At 46.7% G+C, this 24,371-nt stretch overlaps 1 protein-coding gene across 1 annotated transcript in view; it reads right to left on the bottom strand.

The window, feature by feature from the left end:
* The window catches only part of LOC138579901 (piezo-type mechanosensitive ion channel component 2-like), a 2,232,767-nt gene that overhangs the window by 2,152,065 nt on the left and 56,331 nt on the right, over window positions 1–24,371 (bottom strand). Inside the window, exon 3 of the mRNA XM_069650129.1 lies at window positions 4,390–4,432. Coding sequence (XP_069506230.1) covers window positions 4,390–4,432 — 43 coding nt within the window. The remainder of the gene's footprint in view (window positions 1–4,389; window positions 4,433–24,371) is intronic.

The following is a 24,371-nucleotide window of genomic DNA, read 5'->3' as shown; positions in this document are numbered from 1 at the left end:
CTACTTGGGCAACGCAGCCTTGTGTCACATTCTGGTGAACCGCCATCGCACCTCCTTCTGCAACACTGTGAAGGGTGGGCTCTCTCAACCCTCTGCTGTGTTTCTCTGAATCTCTCTTCCGCCTCTTGACCTCTGTCTAACTCACACAGCCAGCCTTAATAGCCACCTGACCATGGGGCTTCACCCTGCCGCTCTCTTCTCCCTCTTTGCCACCGCCACTCTCATCCACTCAACCTTCCTACCCATTGCGGCAGTGGGAGGTATAAGGAAGGCATGGTATCACACAGTGAAGACAGACACAAGTGATCACAGTTCAAGGATTCATTCGGGCTCGGACCATGGATTCCCCTCGTCCGGGCTCAGATCCCCTTTTGATACCAGAATCGAAGACTTTCGAATGTGCGATGGGTTTTGCTTAAACCGTCGCAAGATCATTCAATTCACTTCACACTAGTTACACTTCACATATATCTCCTGCTTTCGTTTCCTTTCGCCAAGGCACCATACAGAGACCTTTGATTGGGCACATTCAAAGTGCCGGACCACTCTGTCCACCGTATCATATCTTTTCCTCTAATGTTCAAATATTCACCAGCAATTTAGCTTCACTCGCGTCTTTCATCACATCCCATTTTACAATGTTGCGACTTGCAACCCTGACTTTAACACAGACTGGTCACCCCAACTCACCGGCTGTGCAGTTCTCTGTCTATTCTTTGTTCTTGGAGCCAAGGACGATACCACAGCGTCTACTGCTCCTCCCCGCCTTGGTCAGTTACACGGGAGGACCCTCGATATCTCTGACACACAATGCAGGATTCTTTAGCCTTGTTCCTGGTCTTACATTTTCTGCCTTGAAGGTTTCTTGAAAGTAACGTCTTGATGTCAATGAGGTGAAAGGGTGTTGCTCCTCTCACGGATCTCTCGTGACTGGCCGTCTTTCTCCTCTCTTTCAACTGCCAACTTGAAACTGCTGTACCTTTGTGTGTTTTGCCTCGCTCAGAGTGTGGGGAAGCTTAATGGAAGTCAGGTGTGAGTGGTTTGCGATAATTGCCTGACCTCGCCTGACCATAGTATTGGGACAAGTCATGTACCAGAGCGGGCTGTGAGAAAGTGTTTGTGGAGGAAAAGGAGGGGGGGCTGAGTTTCTAAATATCCCATCAGATAGGATGAGATAATGGTGTTACAGGGAAGAGAGGGATACCGCGTCTCACCATCCGGTGTCCCACTCCCACTCCCGAGAACCCCTCACCGAGGTGATCCTCCCACACTGGTCCACCCCCAGGGTCTGGATCCAAAGACAATGGCTGTGCCCTGGTCACGTGAGAGAGAGAGAGAGAGAGAGAGAGATCCGCTGGGATTAGTGGGTGAGACACCTTCAGGTTTCTCACAGAGGCAATGGAATCTCTGCTGCTCAGCTATGTTCCCCCTGCGGCACACTGGACAATCCAGTCCCCAGAACCTCTGGTGCCACTGGCCCCACACACCCCGCTCGTCATGCTGCTTTCTCGTCGGCACTCGGATTTCAGAGGACCTCTACTCAGTCACTGTTATGGGAACATTCTGCCAATTTGGGCACCGCAGTGCCCTCGTGGCAGCTCTTTGAGCCAGAGCTGGGTGATCAGGCCACCATTTCCTCTGCACCCCCCTGGTGTTCTCCCAATGTTGTACTTTTTAACTTTTTGTAATTAGTATCCTTAACTGTTTGTTCAATTTGATTTTTTTTCAGTTTTTGAGCACCACCTAGTCATTTGTATTCATGACATGATGGTTAATGTTTCTTTATAGGTAATGTTTCTTGGGTCATACTGGGATGTGTTTGTATTGAGATGTCATATTAGAATTCATCACAAAATCTCAGGGGCATAACTGTTTCCTGATAGCATCTATCTATCTTTTGACCTATGTATCTTTGGGCCAATCCAGCTTTGGGTGTAAATGAGGATGCACGCTTTAATAAGGGAATGAGGTATGGCTGAGCTTGGTAAAGAAGGACCGGGATGAGGATATCCACAGTAATGAGGGACCGTGACAAGGAATCATATAATTTAGCATTAAACACCCGTTCCAAGGGCTGGAACGGGTGTTAATGGCCCTGGGATGTTAACACCGATTCCAGCTCTTGTAATGGGTGCTTAACGCTATTAGCACCCGTCCCATGGGCTGGGATGGGGCTAACTGGAAAGTATTTACTTTCCGTTAACGGGTCACCTCGTAGCGTCCTGTTCACGGAAAGAAAATACTATACAAACATGGCTGCCATGGAATAGGAAGGTGGGGCTCCGTACAGAGACCCTCTTCCGTTTCCATGGAGGCCAAACAGAGCGGGGACAGAAGCAGCAATTAGGTAACAAATCTCTGCTGCTCAGCGCCATATGCGTTACGTGCCCATAACTTGGGTTGGTGGATAAAACCTGCTACAGCCCTCTCTCTAGGGCTGGAATGACTCATTACCATTGTTCTGCTTACTCAAATGCTTTTGCTTGTAACATTATGCGTATTAGCTTATTTGAATGCGTCCAACTATGAGAGTTCTTCTGATCTGCATTATGCGTTTCTGCTTATTTCTATGCCTCTGATTACTTTTAATATTACACGTTACCATTGTTCTACTTCTTCATATACTTCTGCTTTTTGGTAATATATGGGATAAAGTACCTCATACCACACATTATAAAGATTCAGCACGTCAGTGAGGAGTTACAAGACTAAATAGAAGAACAAAGCTGATGCAGATTTCGTTTATAAGGTCACAGCACTCAAAGGTGATTTGCAATATTATTGTTATCTGCGGTAGGTATTATTTTATTCTTCATGATACATACACTGTCATACCCTTTAATACATGGCTTCCTGCTTAATGTAATGTAAGATATCTTCCAGTTACTGATACGTAACATGAATGTAGAATCCATTTGGATTGGAAAAGCAAAAACCGAATATGCAGCTTTCAACATGTTACAGAAAAATAATTTCAATAGATTTATAAAAATGGATTAAAAAGAAAATTCTTGTGTCCCTTGAAATAAGTAAGAATATGCAGATACATTCTTGATCTGAAGTGTTAAACTCCAACAGTGCACAAAATAAACATACTACCATGAACAGTCCTTATCAGCTAATGGGTGTAAAATGTTACAAAAGCTATTTTACAAGAAAGTAATTTGAAAGTGCTTGTCAATGTCATGGCTTTAATTTAGTGCTGCAGTGACAGCTGGAATTCTATTCTGTACTAGTTCAAGCATGAGGCTTTGAGACAAAACAACTCAACTGCAATAGCTGATTTCAGAGAAGTAGTGATGTCATGTTCTTATCATAGTTCAGTAGTGATGTCACAACTTAACTTTAATAAGAAAATATTTTTCAGACCTTCATACGCGTATTGCAGGTTGCCATATATTAAATCAATCATGACAAGTGATGTGCGCATGTAAAAAAAAATAGATAAGTTCACGTTTACTTACAAATTCATATCTCAACTTTGGCTGATGTGATTTTCAAAATGTTTGAAGATTAAACAGCATCTTACTAAAGGGTACATATGTGTCAAAAATCTGGAAAATCAACAGAGCCAATTTTGAGAAATTGGCTTTTAAACGACATTCCATTTGCCTGTGGTAAACTCCATTCCAAGAGAGCGAAAAACTAAATCTGTTTTCAGCTTCTTATAACTTTTGATCAAGTCGTGGAGTCTTACCGAATTCGGCATGATCTGTGAGGTTTAGTAGCTTGCCAAAATGTGTAAAGGATTCATCCATTTGTTCAAAGGTTATAGGTGAAAGTATATTTCCATTTTAACACAGATTGTGTGATGTACCCTTAACTATACAACCACGACCGCAACTGTATGGTAAATATATTGTTCTAAAACAGGAACAGTGATTACAAATCTAGCTGTTAGGATTCTAGGCAAGCTCTGTTATTGATCATGTGTTTCTCTGTGTCTCATCATAGGTTCACAAGCCAAGATCTGTTATTGACCATTTGTTTCTTTGTGTCTCCTCAGAGGTTTAGAAGCCAAACAGAGTTTTTGTTATGAAGGTAACTCACATTCTTCCGTTTCCCAAGTAAGCAGAATGATTGCCCCATGCTATTAAAAAATTTTTAAAGCTTCAATTGAATGGATGAAGAAGTTACTTCACCATTGAATTAATCAATAACTAATTTCATTTGTTATATAATCTGTAGTGTCTTTAAAGAGGCCATGAAAATGTAATAGAGGGAGCTACATTTAAGACGGACACAGATACTGAGCAAAACAAATAAGGAGCAAGAGAGAGAGTGAGAGCAAGAGAGAGAGATGGAGAGAGAGAGAGAGAGAGAGAGAGAGAGAGAGAGAGAGAGAGAGAGAGAGAGAGAGTCAGTGTAGCATTGTCCTCTTCAGCTTACCTGAGTATTCCAAAATGGCATAGGATCTTCTCCCAAAGATAGTCTACAAGAAATCAATAACACAAAGATTGTTATTTATTGGTGTTCTATTTACTTTCAACATTTTACAACATACTGTTTCCTGTTCCTCAATTTGCAGACAACACTTGTGGGATCAGCCAATAAAGAAATATTAATTTCTACTGAGAAGGGATTTCATAAAAATAAACATAACACAACATAACATAACAGTTCAGAGTGTTGTTAAATAAGAATATACCCACACTTTCCTCCAGGACCCCAAAATGTACTTGTCCGTTTTCAAATGTATCAGTCCGCTGGGGCAGATGACAAAATATGCAAACCCAACATATCCCAACAACTCAGGGTGTTGTTACAGCCAGTAAAATAAGACTACCTCCCCCCCCAGCGCATCAGAAAGCCCTTTTCTACTTCCAGCATAATCAGTCTGGTGAAGTTGTTGGGAGTGAGTGGCACTCCCGACTCAGTTAGAAAGAACTTAAGATATGGTCCCCAGACATCTAGAGGGCAGGCATGCAGCGGTAAGGTACGGATGTAAGCCACATCAAAACCATGACAATAGGCAATATCCTCTAGCCATTATGCCTTCCACCATGTCATAGCTATTCTTCATAGGGCTAAAATCAGCAATAGGCCTGCAGTCATCTATACGGCCGAGCCAGACCCATGGTCAGACCTAGAAGAGCCATTGGCGGGGGGCATCTTTAATTAGAGCCGACAGGGTTTCAAACTCCTCCCTCCAGAAATGCATAATGGGAGGGCACCTCCATTAGAGATGTACAAAATCTGCATGAGCAGCTTTACAATGTAAGCACTCCCCACTCAGTGTAATGCTTGTGCAATTTGGATGGCGTGTAATAGGTCTGGTGTACATAAAATTAAAGTGTATTTGTTTATACCGAGCATAAAGTGACACACTACATGTTTGGGCCCTGATGTAATTCCATGCCTCATCCTCAATCTTCGCTCCAATTGCTCTCTCCCACCGCTGCTTTCCTTTGTCTCCTAAGTGCGGTAAGGCAGCCCTCATCTTCTCATGAATCTGGGAGATCAACTACCCCTCAGTAAAAGCCTCCATCACCTCATGTAGTAGTGGGAATGTACGTGGCTGTTGTGGGAACGCAAGGAAGAAGGTTTTAAACCTAATCCTAAAATAGAGGAATACCTCTAGGGAGGTCACCCCCCACCCACCTTTTAAAGTCCTCTAAACTCAGGAAGACGACATTCGTGAAAAAGTCTCCTAGCGTCGCAATTCCCAGTGTAGCCACTAAAGCCTTATATACCCATTCATTAGTGATTCTCAAACCCTGAATTTACTTAAATGGAAATACCGGAGAATACATCACTGCCACTTCTACTTTATCCGCCAATCTCCGACATGCCACATATGTGCCAGCAAGTACCCCAATGCATCCTCTCCTCTGGCAAATCTATCCCAGAATCTCCGCCTACTGAAGCTGTGGCACCACAATTGATCTCTAAATTTGGACGTGGGGCCTGCTGGGTCCCGTCTCATACCAGAATGATAGAAAGTGGGCTTGTGCCACCCATACATAATGTTCAGAGTCTGGGAGTGCCAGAACCTTCCTCCCACCCTGATAAAATTGCGTAAGCACCTCTCACCATACCCTCACGACCTTCCCCACCCATACGAACCCATCAGCATTCCTTGTAGTCTTTTAAAAAAGCATTTGGGAAGAACAATTGGGAGATTGTGGAATAAGTAAAGAAATTTGGGAACACCACCATTTTGATGACCGCAGCGTGACCTATTAGGGAGTGGGGAACACCCATCCATCTGTCAATCTGCTCCTGTAACCTGTCCACTGCCCTACCATCATTTTCCCTGAATAAAACATCTGTGTCTCGTGATATCTCTATGCCTGGGTATCTAGCATTGACAAGCTCCCATCTAAACCCATAATCATCTCCGAAGAGCACCACCCCGGCAGTGAGAGGGAATATCGCCAGGATTCATTTTTAACCGAGACATTTTGCCAAATTGAACTATCTGCCTCATCAACGGGTTAAGGTTTTCCCTTGGATTTTCTAAGAATATAGCTATATCATCTGCATAAGGTGAAAGAATAACCATGTGTGAATACTATTGAATGCCTCTCTGTAAGTGCCATTCCCTCAGCACTGCTGTCAGCGGCACAATAGCAAGTGCAAATAAAAGTAGCGAGAGAGAGCAGCCCTGGCGCGTCTCCCTCGCCATCTGCAAGGGTACCAAATGTTCTCTATTAATGGCTATGTGTGCGAGGGAGGAAGCACATAATAAGGCTACGTAATCCAGCAACCTGCGACCAAAGGCCATCTGCCGGACAGTACTAAACATAAATGGCCATTCGACCCTACGCCCAGTCACAATCTCGTTTGGACTGAGATGATCTTTCCCTGGCTGATTTCTCAAATAAAACAAAACGATTGGCAAACAATAATACCAGTTCTTATGCAAATCACTACACAAATTTTGATAGATGAACCCATCTCTGTTCAACCTCTCTATGATTCCATTGGCCTAAGGGTGGTATACTGAACACAACCTGTGCTTAATCCCAAGAGCCAAGTGATTTCTAAAAATATCTCCCTCACCAAAAATGTTCTGCAGACAGGCCTCATTACACGTTGTGCGCTAAAAATCTCAAATTACCGGCATGACGCTCTTAACGTGTCCGCCCTAATAGCGTACCATTACGAGTACGCGGACACGAGCATAGCGCCATGCCGGTAATGACCCTACCGCCATGCTGCTAAAGAACCTAAAAAGTCTCTTACCGCCTTCTACGAAAGTGCAGATAGCACCTCTGCCCTCACGCTGCATGCAAATAGCAGTCACCGCTATTAGCGGTGATCGTTAAATTGCGGAACCGGAAATATTGTCATCACACAGGAACGGGAAAGAGCATGGCCGCCATCTTTAAAAACACAATCCATTGCCATCCTCTGCCCCCTGGACCTGTTTGCAGTAGCTTGCAGTTGGAAATCATCAGGGACACCCTCAACATGCCCAAGGCATTGAAAAAAACACCGACCGGCAGCGGAAAGAAAAATTCTCCTCAGAGGAGCTTATCATGCTGACCCAGACGCTAGCTGACAATGCCGCCGTGGTCTTTGCCTGCGACATGCGGCGGGAGACTCTCATGAAAAAAAAGGCAATCTGGGCTGAGGTTGCATTAAAAGTCAGTGCTGTGGGCACCACCACCCGCAATGTGCGTGAGTGCCGAAAGAGGTGGGATGACCTGAGACTCCGGGTGAGAAGCATCCTTGCCGAAAACCACCAAATTGCCACAGCAGGTGGATCTGGGTCGCCCATAAAACTTAAAGAATGAGAGGAGACATGCGCCAATCTCATTGGCGTGGAATGCATAGAGGGAGTCGGCACGATGGAGCATGGCGTGGCAACCACTTCAGATGGAGGTGAGTGTACACATGAAAGCATGCAATGTGAATCTACTGGTCCCCTCAAATGTGAGCCCAGAATCACCTCATGGATGGGCAAACATCCACACATGCATCACACCCTGCCCATGTCAGTGTCAGACCCAAACACACACACATGCACACATCACCAGAGACAAGTGCCACACACAACCATGCATGGATGAGCCACTGCACTGACACATCACCTGTATCCTTTACAATGTAGTCCAAATGCCCACAACTGCATCATTGATGTATACTGCATTAAGTACATTGAACCGTAACCAGTAACATCACCCTTCTTGTCCCCAACAGGCTCACATACAGACAGTGAGGATGCTGGCAATGCATCACTAGCACCCCCTGCGCATAAGAAACAAAGGGCTTTGGACACAGAGGACACCCCCACAACCTCAAGTGGCAAATGGAGAAGGGTCCAGAAGCTGAGTGCGAAACATCGTTGGAGCGCCACTTCCAAGCCACAAGTTGCCACACCACCAACAACTGTCCCACCTCCGGTGGTTAACCCACCACCACTGATCCCGGCCACAGAGGGCCCACCCTCAGCTCCACTATCAGATGTGGAGGACCCCACCGACTTCCACATGGAGATGCACACCCCAACCCCCCCTGGAACCCTGAGCCATCACCTCAGCACACACCTGGGTCCAATGTCACTGACAATGAGAACATGGGAGCTTTTAGTAGGTCCCATCACAGGCCACAGCAGCCACACCACCAGGACCCAACACTGCCTCGTCCTGGCCAGCATCAGCCAGCGGCAACAAGAAATAACTGTGCTGGTTGGGCAGCATGTTGAGGAGGCTGCCCGTCTCAGGGCAGACATCACGGAGACAGCAAGGCACTCCAGGGAGGGGATGGAGGCATGTACAGACAGGCTGTGTGGGGAGATCATCCGAGTCAGGGAGGTCCTCACACGGATAACGGACGCATTGGACCGCCAATTCCCACCACCACCACCACCAGGACAGTCTGCCACATCCTCATCTGCCAGTTCGATGCAGACAAGCCCCCTCCGCTGCTCCTCACGCACCACCAGGCACACCTCTAGTCAGCCTCCCAATGCTGGTGTTGGCAATGGCCAATAGGGAGTGCATGGTGAAGCCACTGCTTGCATGGCTGGAGGGAAACATTGTGCAAGACACATGTGGAACTGTTTTGGGGGGTGGGGGGAAGGGTGTTATGGGACTGCTGTGGGGGGTGGGGGGAAGGGTGTTATGGGACTGTTGTGGGGGGTTGGGGGAAGAGTGTTATGGGACTGTTGTGGGGGGAAGGGAAGGGTGGTGGGATGTTTGGGGACATGCACATTTTCTGCTTTACGTTCCTTAATACACTGGTGTTTGAACAAAACACAGGCTTGTACTTCTTCATTGTGTATGTGTACTTTATTGACGCCATGGTCCATTGTACGCTTCCAAACAGGCACCAGTGCACTACTACCCATATCCATGTGACAGTACGAAACCATGTTACTCAGAATATTTGGTTGATCAGATGCTGTCTCACAGCACGTCCCTCCTGGCCATCCCCTCTTGCATGACCTGCATCCCCTTCACCTCTGTCCTCATCACCATCATCATCCTCATCAGGTGCTTCTATTTCAACGTCAGGGGGCAGTGGCACATTCCGTCTGATACACATATTGTGCAGCATGACCCATGCCATGGTGATCTTGGCCACCTTCTCATGGCCATACAACAGAGCGCCACCAGACCTGCTAATGCACCTAAACCGTGTCTTCAAAAGGCCAAAAGTCTGCTCGATCACAATGCAGGTACGGGTATGTGCACGATTTTATTCCTCTTTGTGCCTGTTCTGTGGGTTCCGTACAGGGGTGAGGAGCCACCTCTTCAGGGGATAGTCGGCATCACCTGTATGGGGGGACGAATGGGGTCCTGTTACTGTTCAACTCAAGAGCAGCCTGTTCATATCACACGAATGGACTTTGCATTGTGATTGAAGTACACAATTAACAGCAAACATACAGATGGTCTGTGTGAGTGCAATGTGCAAAGGTGAGCTCAACCATGCAAGTAGACATGCCCCATGAATGCCTCCAACAGTAATTGACGTGTCCCTGGGCCCAGGCAGATTTGGTACCACACTGCTTGTGTGATGCCATTCCAACATTGATGTTCTCATTCTGAGAGGCAACACTTCAGTGGTGCTATAGGTGTGGGTGCTATGCTATGGCTAGGGGTGATCCCTTTGCATGCGCTCAAGGGCACATTGCATTATTGTTGTTGTGCTGGACTAATTCTGTATGACTATCTTGACGGCATGTATGACATTTGTGTATTTTGTGGCGTGGAATGTTGTGCAATGTTGATGGATGTATAAGGTTTGTACACCTGGATTGTCATCTATGTTGTGTAGCTTATACTTGCATGTCCGTTCATCTGAAGTACGTTGCGGGCTTCCCAGATGGACATTGGCGTACATCTGTATGTGAATTCGTCCGACGGACGACAAGCTACACCCATTGTATCTCTCCCCCCCAATCACACTGACATGTGCTTGTCCTGCAACTCACCAAGTAGCCACGAACGTTGTCTGGCTTGTTGCTCCATGTAGCGTGGGATAGTTGAGTTCCGCAGGACCATGGAATCATGGGTTGATCCGGGGAAACGGGCACAACAATGTGTGATTACCTTGTTGGCATCACATACCATTTGGACCATGATGGAGTGGAATTGCTTCCTATTTCGGTAGACTATTTCATTGTGATGTGGTACAACCAATTCCACATGGGTAGAGTCGATGGCCCCGATGCAACTTGGGATGCCTGCCAGTGAACAGAAGCCAACTTTGGTGTTTGCAATCTCCTGGGCAGTCCGTGGCATGAATATGTGTTCAGGTGCATGCTTCAGGAGGGCACCGAGTACCTGGTTCAGCATGCGTGAGAATACTGGTTGTGAGATGCCATGCATCTGGCCCACTGTATGCTGGTAGGTGCCTGTGGCCAGGAAGTGGAGCACAGTCACCACCTTCAGTAGAGGGGGGATGGCAGTTCTGATGTCTATGAGACTCACAATGTCGTTGTGTATCATGTCCACGATGCTGGTGATGGTATCCCGGTCCAGACGGTACAGGGTGTGTATCTGCTCTGCGGTTAGATTGAATGGACTGGCTCTGATCCTGGGGATTGGTGGGTGCCTCTGTGGTATGATTAGGTGCCGTGGTGGTGCTTGCTGTGGCTGTCTTGCCCTCCTCCTCTTCCTGCGTCTCCTCTGTGCTGCCTGTTGTTGTTGCTGCTGCGCTGCAATCATGTCCTCCAGCCCATTTAATGCTGCAAGTATTGGAACCATCTTGGTGTGGGAAGGGGTGTGGTGTGCTCCTTTTGGGCTGCCACAGTCTCCATTGCCTCCACCTGTGCTGATTGTGTCCACCTGTGGCAGGTGGGAACACTGCTCAGTTCTCTTAATGGGTGGTTCGCTATGGCGGTATTAGCGCCATGGCGGTAAGGGGTTTTGGGGGATTTACCATGCCGCTATTGGCATGTCCGCTCGCCTTGTGATGCAGTGCTATTAGTGGCATGGCGTTATTTACGGGATGGAGGGTCGCGCGCACGCGGACTGCCCGCTATTAGTGGCGCCGTACTTAGCGGTGCCACTAATAGCGGTGAGCCGGGTCGTAATTAGCATGGGGATTGAACGTTAACGGTATTCCATTACCGGTAACGTTAAATCCCTACCGCCTACTGTGTAATGAGGCCCTTAGCATCAGGGTGTACGCAGGGACCAACCTCAAGCCATCCGGAAAAGGGGCAAACAACGACAATGAGGTAATTGAAATGATTAAATCTCTGAATCATATCTATGAAATCTACATGGAGCTCCTGAAATGGCCCAAAGGGCCTAGGCAATACTCCTCTTACCGTCCCCATGGTGTTTCCAAGATTGAATTCTCTGCACACTATATAGTCCCCTACAAATCTACTTACCTATTCTTGGAGGTTTGGTATGGACCATTCCTCCGGGAGCTCCGCTGAAATTTGTCAGAGAAGTGTGCGATGGGTAATGTAGTTGCTTTAAAACCACAAGAAGCAGCTCTACAGGCATTACTACCTTTCCCATAAGCTCCTGTCTCCACAGAAAACCTGTGGGTGAGAGGGCACATCCTCTCTTTGCCCAGAGCGCCTTTAAATCCTTAAGTGCTCTTTCCTGCATTTCCATACCCGAAGCAGACTGCAGTGTACAGGGCTGGCAACTGTACCTGCTGGGACACATTTTCTGGGAATCTGTAAATAGCAAATATGCAGTTTCTTTCACTACTCTGTCTGCGTGATCATTTCCAAGCACTTTTGGGCTAGTACGGTTAGTATGCTCAGTGCATTTAACAATTTCTACCTCTGTGGACAGGGTTAGCTAGTCAATTAATCTGGATAATAGCACAGCATGCTTGACAGGGGTTATGTCAGATCTCCAAAACCCTCTTCTCTGCCACCTTGCCAAGCCTGAGTGTACAGTGAAGGTTACATAGGCAGTCAGAATAAATAGTGACCGTCTTCCCCTTACTCATTTCCAGTGCTATTATAAGTGCCACTAGGTCTGCCGCTTGCATGGAATAATGTTAAGGCAAACGTCTCTTCATCCTGACCTGGTATTCCCCATCCACAAGGCCCATAACTGCCGCACCCGTATACCTTTCCACAGTGTCCTGTTTCATTTTCGAGGACCCATCAACAAAGAGTACCTCGACTCCCTCCAAGGCATCATCCTTAAAATTCATCCTCTCTTCCTCTTCTCCCTCATAAGTCGCACAGTCGTGGACAATGTCATCGGTTTCACTGGCTCAGCTACAAATGTCGCGGGACTGAGTAGGTGGCACCATACTGGATGTATGGAAGCATTTAATAGGAATACCTCAGACCCTGAGAATCTCTAGGCCGTTAAAGTCGAATTGGACTTTTCCAAGATTGCAAAGAGTGCATGCTCAACATACAATATTGGGCAACCCAGGGTAATGGTTGAAGAATTTTGAATTGCAAAAACAGCTGCCGCTAAAGCCTGTTCAGAAGGGAACTGTCCTTGGATCACTGGGTTTAGAGTCCGCTGTAGTACACAAAAGGTATATGGCCTACTGATTTTTTATGGGCCAGGAACACTGTCATCACTTACCTGTTTGAATGGGAAAATAGAAAAAAATGTTCTTGTAATTCAGGGTCGCCAAGACCGGAGCATTATTTATCGCAGCCTTGAGTTCCCGAAACCAGGTCATCATCTGTTCAGACCATTCTATCGGACCCTTCTCCTTCTGTGCTACCTTAAGTCCCTGCAGTAAGGACCTTGTGAACCTGGAGTATTCAATGATCCATGGTCAACAATAGTAACGGAGTCGCAAAAACTGCTGCATTTCTTTCATGGTCACTGGTTGGGGACTATTCTGAACTGCAGTGGCTCTCTCTGGCATTACCTTCCTTCCTGCGGGCGATATCACTTACTCCACATATACTACCTCTGTCTGGAAATATTGCAATTTTTCTTTGTCCACTTTGTACCCCTTCTCCACAAGCAGGGTGAGTAGTGTTCTTGAATCTCCTCAACACTGCTCTTCTGAAGTGCTACAGACTAGTAAATCATCCAAGTATTGGATGACTGTACTAGAAACATGTAAATTCCCCAGATCCAGCTGAACCACCCTGTTGAAAACACTCGAGAGATTCACAGTACCCCAGGGGCAATCTTATGTGCTTGAATCTCTGACCAGAATACATAATCGCTGTGAGGTACAGAGAATCGGGGTGTAAGTGGACCGAGTAAAATTAATTCTTTAAATCGATCACTGTGAATTGAGTGGACCCAGTAGGGATATTACAGAGAATGGTAGCAGGATTGCCTCAACAATGTTATTCAGAGGGCGCAAATCCTAGACCATCCTCCAACTGGACACATTCACTTTCTTCACAGGGTAGATGGCCATGTTGCATGGGGACACAGAAATGTTGTATAATGCTGTGCTTTAACAATGCCATAACGGTCCCATAAATCCCTTTGTCAGACTCTCTAGACAAGGGGTACTGCTTAACACCTGCTAGTATCGCACCAGGTTTCAGTTTTATCCATATTGCTCCAACACTCTTTAACAGCCCCACATCATGAGGATTGCCGGTAGAGCACTCGCTTTGACATCCGTGCAGAACCTGCTAACGCAGGCTCGAATACCGGCAGGGCCAAACTCAGCCTTTCATCCTTCCGAGGTCAATAAATGAGCACCACACAACGTGGGTAATAATAAGCAAGCTCAGATACCTGAGGGTTCGTAGCGCTATATAAATGCAAAATTATTATTATTATTTTATTATTATTATAAATGCTCTGGCACCATCTCCAAATCCTCCTTCCAATATGGCGATGTATTTCTAACGATGAGCATGGTCTGTGGCACTTCCCTTTGCTCTATCGCTATCTGGCCAGACACCTCAATCTCTAAAACCATCTCTCCTGTGCCTTTGGCATCTTCGAACAATTGCTCTTCAGACACATCCCTTAGCGATAAGATCGGATCGATGCACAAGACTATGCGCCACGCTCCGCCTCCCTCATCATTGGCTGCGAGAACCACAATGTCCTTCTTTATAACTACTGCTTCTAAAAGAACCTTAACAATGGTGCCTTGTTTTACCTCCTGTGACTCAGCTGGCCAAAACAAGAATTCAATTGGTATCTGCCATGTCTGATCTCTGATTCCCGGGACCGAAGTCAACAGAACCATTACTCCATAAAAGGAACAAAGCTGAATGTACAGGTAGCCACCTTATCATGCTAGCACTACAGTATGCACGCAAAAGTGTCTCTTCTCTTACCAGATGCAAACCTGGAGTCGAGCATACTATACCTTCCTACATTAAAGCAATGGTCAAACCTATACAAAAAACATGTAATCTCCTTTAATTCCCACGCTCTTATTGTACACATTTATTTAACTACCATCCCGTTCCAACATATATTTGCAAGGTCCTGACGCTGTCCCATAGTTACAAATTCACACAACAAACATAATTCATTACAAGTTCCAACTGGCTGAGGACCTCTAATGTGATGCACATGGTCTTTGCAAGGACACTTCAACAACATGAGGAGCGGAAGGAATAAACAAGTTCCCTTTGAACTGGCGATAAATATCCTATCTGTCCAGACTTGCTGTGGTCCTTATTTCAGACTACCAATTCAACACGCTTGGCCTCTGGGCACATCCTGAGAACCTGCTTGAAACCCATAAACCATCTGTTCATTCTGCCGTTAAGCATCTCTTGTACCAGGTTTATTACTCTGTCCCAAACTAACTCTACCAGATGGCCTGACTTCCCTGGACAATGAATAAAAGGCTCCCAAGTACTTAAAAAGATTGCATCTTCTATCCACAATAGTACCAAGTCGTAAAAACCTGAGCGTGGCTGTAGCTGACCACCTGATATTATTGCAGCTGCTTTTCCTCAACCTTGCTGAACCAGTTTTCCCAGTGACACAGAGTTCCTCTCGCCAACCCAGGCTTCTGGGCCTTCATAAATTGTAGCTATGAGAGGACTTACGGCATACAGATTTGTATATTCACCATGTACCCAAACTGTCCCAACAGATGTCCCTAAAGACCCCCATGTATGCATGTATGTTCAAGACTACCACGCCCTCTCACACTGTTTTCTGCATTGCAAATATTCTTTTCTCACGTGCGCATATGAAGCTCCTTGCTGCACAAATTTAGGCGCTACATGGCACACCACACACCGACATTGTTTTTATATTGCATCAGCAGATTTGGCACTATCTTGTTGTGCACGTGCAAATCTAAAATGTATCAACTTAGACACAAAGTAACACTAAAAGTAACACTTATCCTTTCCTTATTAACTAAACTAGTTAGATGCTAAATCGCAACATTTTGTCAACATTGCCGTCCCCCCAGTCACTGACCCAGCAGTAATTAACCCACCCCAGGCCCAACTTACCTGAATGGTTAAGGTAACGGACAGTCACCAATATGGCACGCGCAACGCAAACCCCCATTTCCCATTGGGACCTTTATCGACCACCCCAACACTCCCATGTTTATCCAGATGTTCAGGCCTTTTGACGGGAGAATGTTGATGCAAAGATCCCACTGCTCTCATCTTGGCTGCCATGAGTCATGTATTACTAACCAATGGCTAAGGGCAAGTGTATATTTAAGGCATGGTGGGACCCCTGCCATTAGGAACCTATGGTCCTCTGAAACGCATATCAGGAACTACAACGCTGTGTCATGGCCACAGGCCCCAGAACACAAAAACCACACCATCTAGTGATGGGGGCAATGGGTCACTTGACTCACTTCTGTCCCTTTGGGACCTGTAAACACATGGGCCCTGGCTGGACTCAGTCCTGGCGCCTTTGGCGCCAGGCTCATATGGAGATGTGAGCAGGAACACTTTATTTCAGAGCAGGAGTGCTTTTACTTTATTTCAGTGCAGGAGTGCTTTTACTTTATTTCAGTGTAGGAGTGCTTTTATTTTACAAGAACTTTCCAGGAGCTGAAAGCCTTTATTCCAAAGAACATCCTCATGTGCTGACTCATCAGATGTGGCTCCCTAGGCCTGGTCTTCATGTGCTGACTCATTGGGTGTGGCAGGCAGGCTGAACCTGGTGGGCGTGGCTTCAGAAGCTCAGCTATATAAGCTGCTCCATCCTTAAGGCCGGTGCTTCGTGTTACTGTGTACTCGTGTGCAACGTGACACTCACCACTGCCAAGATCTGGCTACCCAGATAGGCCTGCCTCTCCGACAGAAACAGGTTTCGGAAAACGTCACAGGAGTTGATGGATCTCAGCTATCATCCGGCCCCGTGACGCATTACACCGAGAAGGTCACGCTTCTGTGCCAGGACGGTCACCAAGAGGACATCACCTTCGATCTCATCGGCGCTCCTCAGTTCCAGATGATATTGGGAATGCCCTGGCTGGAGACCCACAATCCCAGGATTGACTGGCGTAAACGAGTTCTGACCTTTCGCCAAGACTGTGCCGACACCTGTTATAGCAAGGGATTCTCATTAAAAGGTCTTACCAACCCAGGTTCATCGAAGAAAGAAACCATACTGGGCCTCACCAGTTCACTACCACCTGAATTCGTCCGTCCAAGTCCCCTGCATCCTTGCCCCTCTTTTTTGTGCCTAAAAAGGAGGGAGAGCTGAGAACTTGCATTGACTACAGAGCACTTCACCAGATCACAGTAAAAAACCGGTACACGTTACTGCTTATCCCCAAGCTCTTCGATCAAGTCAACAACACTCAGAGATATACAAAACTAGACTTACAAGGGGCCTACCATCTAGTAAGCGTAAAAAAGGAGACGAGTGGAAGACGGCCTTTTGCACGAAAAATGGCCTTTATGAATATCAGGTTATGCCCTTTGGACTATGTAATGCCCCGGCGGCGTTCCAATTTTTCATGAATGACGTGCTCTTGGAACTGTTGGACATCTGCGCTCTTGCCTATATTGATGACATTCTTTTCTATTCGACCACCAAGGAGGACCACATCAATCATGTCCGGCCAGTTTTGGAGAAACTGCGGCAACACCGGCTATATGCCAAATTGGAGAAATGCTTCTTTCATGTGACAGAGGTAGAATTCCTCGGCTTTGATCTCACAACACGGGGCGTATGCATGGACACACGCAAGGTGGAAGCTATCCTTAACTGGCCCTCACCGACATCCATAAATGGAGTACAGAGTAAGCCGGTCAGGTGGCACAGCGAGTAGAGCGCTCGCTTTGACATCCGTGCAGAGCCTGCTGATGCAGGTTCGAATCCTAGCGGGGCCAAACTCAGCCTTTTATCCTTCCGAGGTCGATAAATGAGCACCACACACCGTGGATAATAATAAGCAGCGTAGCGCTATATAAATGACAAATTATTATTATTATTATTATTAGAGTGTACGCGGGTTCGCCAACTTTTATCGCTGGTTCATTCCCGGGTTCTCCCAGATCGTCCACCCAATCACCTCTTTACTACGGAAAAATAAACAATTTAATTGGTCTGCATAGGCAGAGAAAGACTTCCAGGAGCTAAAACAAGCATTTACCACAGCACCAAGTCTACGGCCTACTCGACCAGAACTACCATACGTGGTCGAAACTGATGCTTCCAAGACCCTGAAACAGGTCAGTTGCATCCCGTGGCATTCTGATCTAGCAAGTTTTCAGCCTCTGAATTGAATTATGCAATCACTGATAAAGAACTGCTAGCAATTAAGGCAGCGTTCAAAGCCTGGAGGCATTATCTTCTTGGAGCTAGACATACAGTCACAGTCGTCACAGATCATCGCAATCTACAATATCTGAAGACGGCTAAAGTGCAATCACCACAACAACTCCGCTGGGCTCTCTTCTTTGCGGAATACGACTTCGTCATCACCTATAGACCCGAAGTACGCAATGGAAAAGTGGACGTCCTGTCTCGCATGAGTGAGGGAGAAGAGGCATTCACTACACCAGACCCCGTTGCCATCATCTCTGAAGGACGAATCTAAAGCATGATTGCCGCAACCACCACTCTAGACAATTTAAAATCTGACCTGCAACACTTTATGAGTTCACCAGCGCAACAGGAATGACTAGGGAAGGGAGACTGGTATACGATCGTGGACAACCTACCATACTACCAAGGACGATTGTACATCCCGGATAAGAAATTACAGAATCAAATCATCGCAAACTATCATGATTCATTAGTAGAAGGGCACCGGGAATAGCCAAACCCCAAGCTAGGGTCAGTACTTTTTGGGAAGCTGAACTGTGGGCGGAAATCATTTGTAACTTGCCAATATTGGCATCAGTGTTCATGAGTTCTCCCCAGTGATAAGCCCACCGGCTCATTCGAGCAAAACCAAGCAGTCACTAAGTGACTGGCCCCTATGCATGCTCCACGTTGCAAGGGCTGCATTTGCTTCCCCCCATACCTTGTCCCCAACAAGCTTTTCTTGCTCATGAGTCTTTCTCTATTGAAAGAGAGCTGCTTCCTGGATATGTGCTACTTCATCAAGTGTCCAAAAAAGGGGGCGACTCTGTGGTTTCTTTCAGTATTAACACATTCTGAGCCTGAGAGCCAGATATGACTGCCAGTTTAGTGTCTGAGTTCATTAATCATTTAGGCAAGCAACCTCCAACAAAGCTGCTACGTAGTGTAAGACAGGCATGGTATCAAGAAAGGCACAGACTCAATGATATTCATTTTAAAAACCTGTATTTACTAAGGTCCCTGGGTTGGTGTAATGCCTAACAGGCCCTAACACTAAAGGGATGATTCCTTTAACTGATGCTTGTAAGCGACGTCGATGTCTGAGAGTCCAAAATAAAAGTCTATGTCTAAACCTATGCTTGCCCTCACTCGTTAACAAAAATGTGTTAGGACCTATTTTCAAAGCAAAAAGTGGTGGTTCGAGGGGCGCTGCTGAGCAGTCGCAAGATGACTGCCTTCTTCTAGTCTCCTGTGTTAACTGCCCGAACATTGTTCGAATAGCCTGCCTGCAGCATTCCAATCCTTTAAATGACCACAGTAACTTGGGTTGGAAGATCCAGGGAGCAAACATTGAAAGCTGGAAGGAGTTTGGTAGACTGAGGCCGAAGTTACGCAACATCTGCTGAGACACAGTCTGTGTGTGCTGAAGAGACAGGCCTCCGACGCCCGGTGAACGAAACAGGATGGCGAATCCTCCAGGGGGAAGCACGCCGTTCAGGTGGCCCTTAGGGCGCATCCGGTAGTGTTTACCTCCAATGAGCCGGCGATGTGTTGGTGCTAGCAGGCACTGCGGCCTTGCCTGCAGCAGAGCACCTGCAGATCCCAGGTAATCCAGCGCCGTACCCACGCTGCAGCGGAGCGCGTATCCCATCCACCAGGCACAGGCCACATTGGAAAACAGGTACTGGGGCAGAGCGGGCCCAGAGGAACACTCAATGAGAGCCCAACCTAGCGAACCTGTGAGGATCCGGGTCGTGGACAGCTAGCCTTCCCTCCGGATACACACCCAGCCAGGCTTGGCTGTGGAAAGCTGCCACCTGCCACCGTACTCCCCTCTGCCAGACCTGAGACAGAGCGCATAACTACATGTAGCCTGGCGGGGAGCGCTGCATGACACTGTGGCCGCGCCACGACCCCAGAGAGCCATCACACATTAGTAACAGACCGTGCCCACAGACACCCATCCTCGGGGACCCTTGTTGAAGATCCAACAGTCAGCCCAAGCGGTTGGAGGAGCTGGGCGGACCCTGGCACAGTTACACTCCGAGCCAGAGCCCTGCAGTTAATCCAGTGAGTCAACGGATTCCTCATGTGACAATGTACCTTTATAAACTCATTGCCTCGACAAGGCTGATAATGCCTGAAGCCCTGCTTAACCAAGCACACTGTACCTTTAAGGGATGTACAAAAAGAGCACTGAGTCTTGCTCAGCACAGTGGAAGGAGTTGCTCTCGAGCCCACAGTTGTGCACATGGACAGACAGCCTTGGACTACCCACAACATGGTGCAAGGCATAAAATAAGCGGTATCGCATCGCTATTTGCAATATAATTAAGCCGGTTTGCTGTGTATTTTCATGATCATGTCGCAGTTACTGCTATATGATTTTCCACCAAAAAATAATTTAAAAAATGATTGTTCCTTTTAATGCCTGCCTCTGTGCACAGCGGGCACTGCAGGCGAGACAGGCAGAAGCACCCGGGCTGGGCTCAAAACATTGCATCAATGTGAGCCCAGCCCGGGTGCGGCATCACGTGAGAGGAGGATCTCCACCCCCCTCTCACACTCAACTCCGGCTTCAACTTGAAGAGGTAGGGAGGTTTGGGTGGGGGAGCCGGGCCCTTTTTATTAATGAATCTGTTGGGTGCTGGGTGTAAGTGGCTGATAATATTTCTCCAGCCTGTTAGGGTGGGAGAAATATTATTCTCAGCCACTTACACCCAGCTTACACCCAGCACCCGCCGTAATAACGTAGCCTGCTGCTTGTAGAAGAGGCCTTCTACGAGCAGCAGGCTGCGTTATTACGGTGGGTGCTGGGTGTTACAAAGCAGGCGCTCTCTAAAACCCAGCACCCGACGTAATTCTACTAGCATTAGGCAGCGTTATTACGGCGGGTGCTGGGTGTTAGAGCAGCTGCTCTCTAACACCCAGCACCCGCCGTAATAACGCAGCCTGCTGCTCATAGAAGAGGCCTTCTACGAGCAGCAGGGTGCGTTATTACGGCGGGTGCTGGGTGTTCCAAGGCACAAATTAGTTTTCAAAAATTGATTAGCAGATTTTGCTAATGAAAATTTTTTGATTAGCAAATGAACTAATTTGATTAGCAATTTTGTACTAATATTGAATGTCACCAGAATTAGTTGTACCCCAAGATATAGAATTAGCAAGAATGCAGAAATTATTTCTATGTACCTCTGAAGTATAACATCAGTGCAATGTCTGTAAAATGTAAAGGTTTGCTGCAAGATATTTTTAGAATAAAACGTTGGGCTAGGCTTACCTCTCATGCCCGTTGTTATCAAGCGGGAAGGTCCTCTCTGCCTAATCTTCCTCTATACTGCAGACCAATTCCTATTAAATAGTCAAAAAGCAACTCATTTACCGGCTACCCACAACAATGCACACTCACTCTGGGGCCGGGGGGCCCCGAGAATCGACAGCCGAACAAATGCCAGCGCAGCCACTTGCCAACACCCAGCCCAGCCCAGCAATTGGGGACAGAGTTGGGGCCTTTCGCCTTTACAAACAAGTGAGGCCTCGAGCCTCCTGGTGGGGGAGGAGGTCCAGCAACTGCCCCCATGTTTCCAGTCTGAAAACTGGCCAGTGTAAAGCTTCCTACTGGCTCTGGCTGCTTGCCTTGTGATAAATTCCCATCAGAATGTAGCCACGAAATACAGTTGGATGCCCTTCCCTATGCTCATTTCTTTGGGGGACCTCAAATGACATCAGACTATAATGTTGAGTGAGATGCAGGTACTATAGGGAGTCAGAAAGTAAGGTTAGCAACTTTCAACTTTCTCTAACTTTTCCTCATACTTTTGCAATGATTCTTTCGCAGTGTCAATAACAGGAGGAAGCACTTAACTAAAACTAAGTTGTAACCCTGATTGCCTTCATTTTGCATCTGTCCTACCGTTTGTGTCCAGGGAATAGTGACTGCAAAAAGCGAAGGGAGTAATCCATGTCACTGCTTTGCAGTGGAACCCGTTTCTGAAAACCCACTCAGGCTACTTCAGCTCCCACTAAATGGCCATGAAGACCTTTAGGGGGAGAATTACTGCTGACCAAATAAAATGTATTAATACAATCAACAGACCATCCAGCTGTCGATGCTTTAGAAGCCTGTATTCCTTGATTGCTACCGCCATACATGAAGTCTGATTTTCTGAAGGATTCTTTATAGAAATCAGATAAACTCATTGAACTGTTAATTAGAACATACAGCTATTGTTATCCTGAAATATAACGTTGTTGTTATTTAATTGTTCATTAAAAGTTAAATAAAGAGGTTAAAACATGTTATAAAGAAAATACAGCTATTGCCCTTGCAGGAAAATGGTATACTAATTGATCTGCATTGGGAAGAAGAAATATTTCTAGGGCTTCCCTAAAGACCAAGCAGCCCGACTACTTCTTATTGTAGGTAAGATTCTCCCCTCCTTCCCAGCGGGACCAGAAGTGTGGTTGTGTACCCGGAGAGAAGTCTGGGTTGTTGGCCATTGGTGTGAGTGGGCCTCCCCCTAATTTTAGCTTCTTATTCCGTAGGGCTTTATCCCAGTACCACAGGGTAGCTTTTGTTGTTTCCAACAGCGTGCCTCCATTCCCTCTATGTCTCGGGCGCAAGAATCCCAGGTTTTCCAACAGGGTTTTTGTTGCTTTCCTTTCTATGTGTACCCATCAATTCTGGTTCTCTCTTGGAGACCATTGTAACATTGATGCCACCTGCGCTGCCCAAAGGTATCTACGAAATTCCGGCACCCCCAAACCCCCCATAGCCTGTGTTCGGAAGAGGACTTTTTGGGGAGATTCTTGGCTTCTTTCCTTTCCAAATGAAGGCCATAACTTTCTTTTGTAGATTCTGGTTTGCTGGGGGGCGCAGGGAGGATTTTCAGTGGGAGAGCATCCATTACATATAAAAATCTGGGGAGTAGGGACATCTTAACTGCCGCTATCCGCGCCGACCAGGATAGCTCCTTCATATCCCACCTTTTCAGGTCTTCTATCAATGTTGTCAACAGTCTCAGGATGTTTGCCCCGTAGAGCTTCCTGTAGGTAGGTGCTAGGTTTATGCCTAAATAGGCTATGGGTCCTTGACTCCATTTTAGTGGACATTCCCTCTCCCACCCTGCCACCCTCTCTGGGTTTTCTGTGAAGTTAAGTGCGCTAGATTTTCGGTAGTTAATATGGAACCCTGAGACTTCTGCAAATTTCTTTAGCATTGTAATTGCATGGGGGAGAGAAGGCTCTGTGTCTTTCAGAAAGAGAAGGACATCGTCTGCATATAAAGCTATTTTCTGGCTTCCACAGGTCCCTGTGTCCACCCCCAGGATGCCTTGTTCTGCTCGTATTCCCTGTGCTAGCGGTTCCACGGCCATTGCAAAAATTAACGGTGAAAGGGGACACCCCTGTCTAGTGCCCTTGCGAATTGGGATGCTCTCGGTCAGCTGGCCATTAATCATCAATTTTGTCGATGGGTGTATGAAATTGGCCAGTACCATGCAAGAGAAAATCGGACCGCATCCAAATTTCTCCAAGACCAGCTGGAGAGAGCTCCAATCGAGACTGTCAAAAGCCCTAGAAGCATCCAGAGCTATTATGGACATATTTATTGCTCTACGAATTTTATCGTATGTGTGGCGTCCTCTTACAAAGCCCACCTGATCCGAGTGAATTATTTTAGGGAGGACTTTGGCTAACCTTTGTGCTAAGACAGTGGAGTCGTTTTTTGCATCGCCGTTTAGCAAAGAGATGGGGCGATAACTCGCACATTCAGTTGGGTCTCTATCTGGTTTTAAGAGAAGGACTGTGGTGACTGGACTCATTTCCCCGTGACTTGGCCAGTGATTCTTATATATTTATATAGGTGTGTTAGTAGGCCGACCAATAGGTTTTGGAAAGTTTTGTAGTAGGCATTACCCAGGCCTTCCGGGCCCGGGGATTTGTTCCCTTTCAAGGTGTTAATGACTCCCCGCACCTCCTCTTCTGATATAGGTGCTTCTAACTCTAGTCTGTCGTTATCAGTGATTTGTGGCAGTTCCATTTGTGCCAAGAATTTCGTTTGCATCTCCCTTTGTAAATTATCCCGATAGATGTCTAACGTAGAATGCATGCATGACCTGTGCTATCCCTTTTTCGTCTTTGGCCACCTCCCCCCATGAATATGCTAATTGGGTAATGCGGTTACGGTTCCTATGCTTTTTCAATTTGGCCGCTAATAGCCGGTAGGCTTTATCCCCTTTTATATAGTACATTTGTTTTGTTTTTAAGAGGAGTTATGCAGATTAATCCGCGTAGTGAGCC

Source organism: Ambystoma mexicanum, chromosome 3p, assembly GCF_040938575.1.
Source record: "Ambystoma mexicanum isolate Mex_15411 chromosome 3p, UKY_AmexF1_1, whole genome shotgun sequence".
Classification (NCBI taxonomy): Eukaryota; Metazoa; Chordata; class Amphibia; order Caudata; family Ambystomatidae; genus Ambystoma; species Ambystoma mexicanum.
This window is presented reverse-complemented; position numbering and strand designations above follow the sequence as displayed.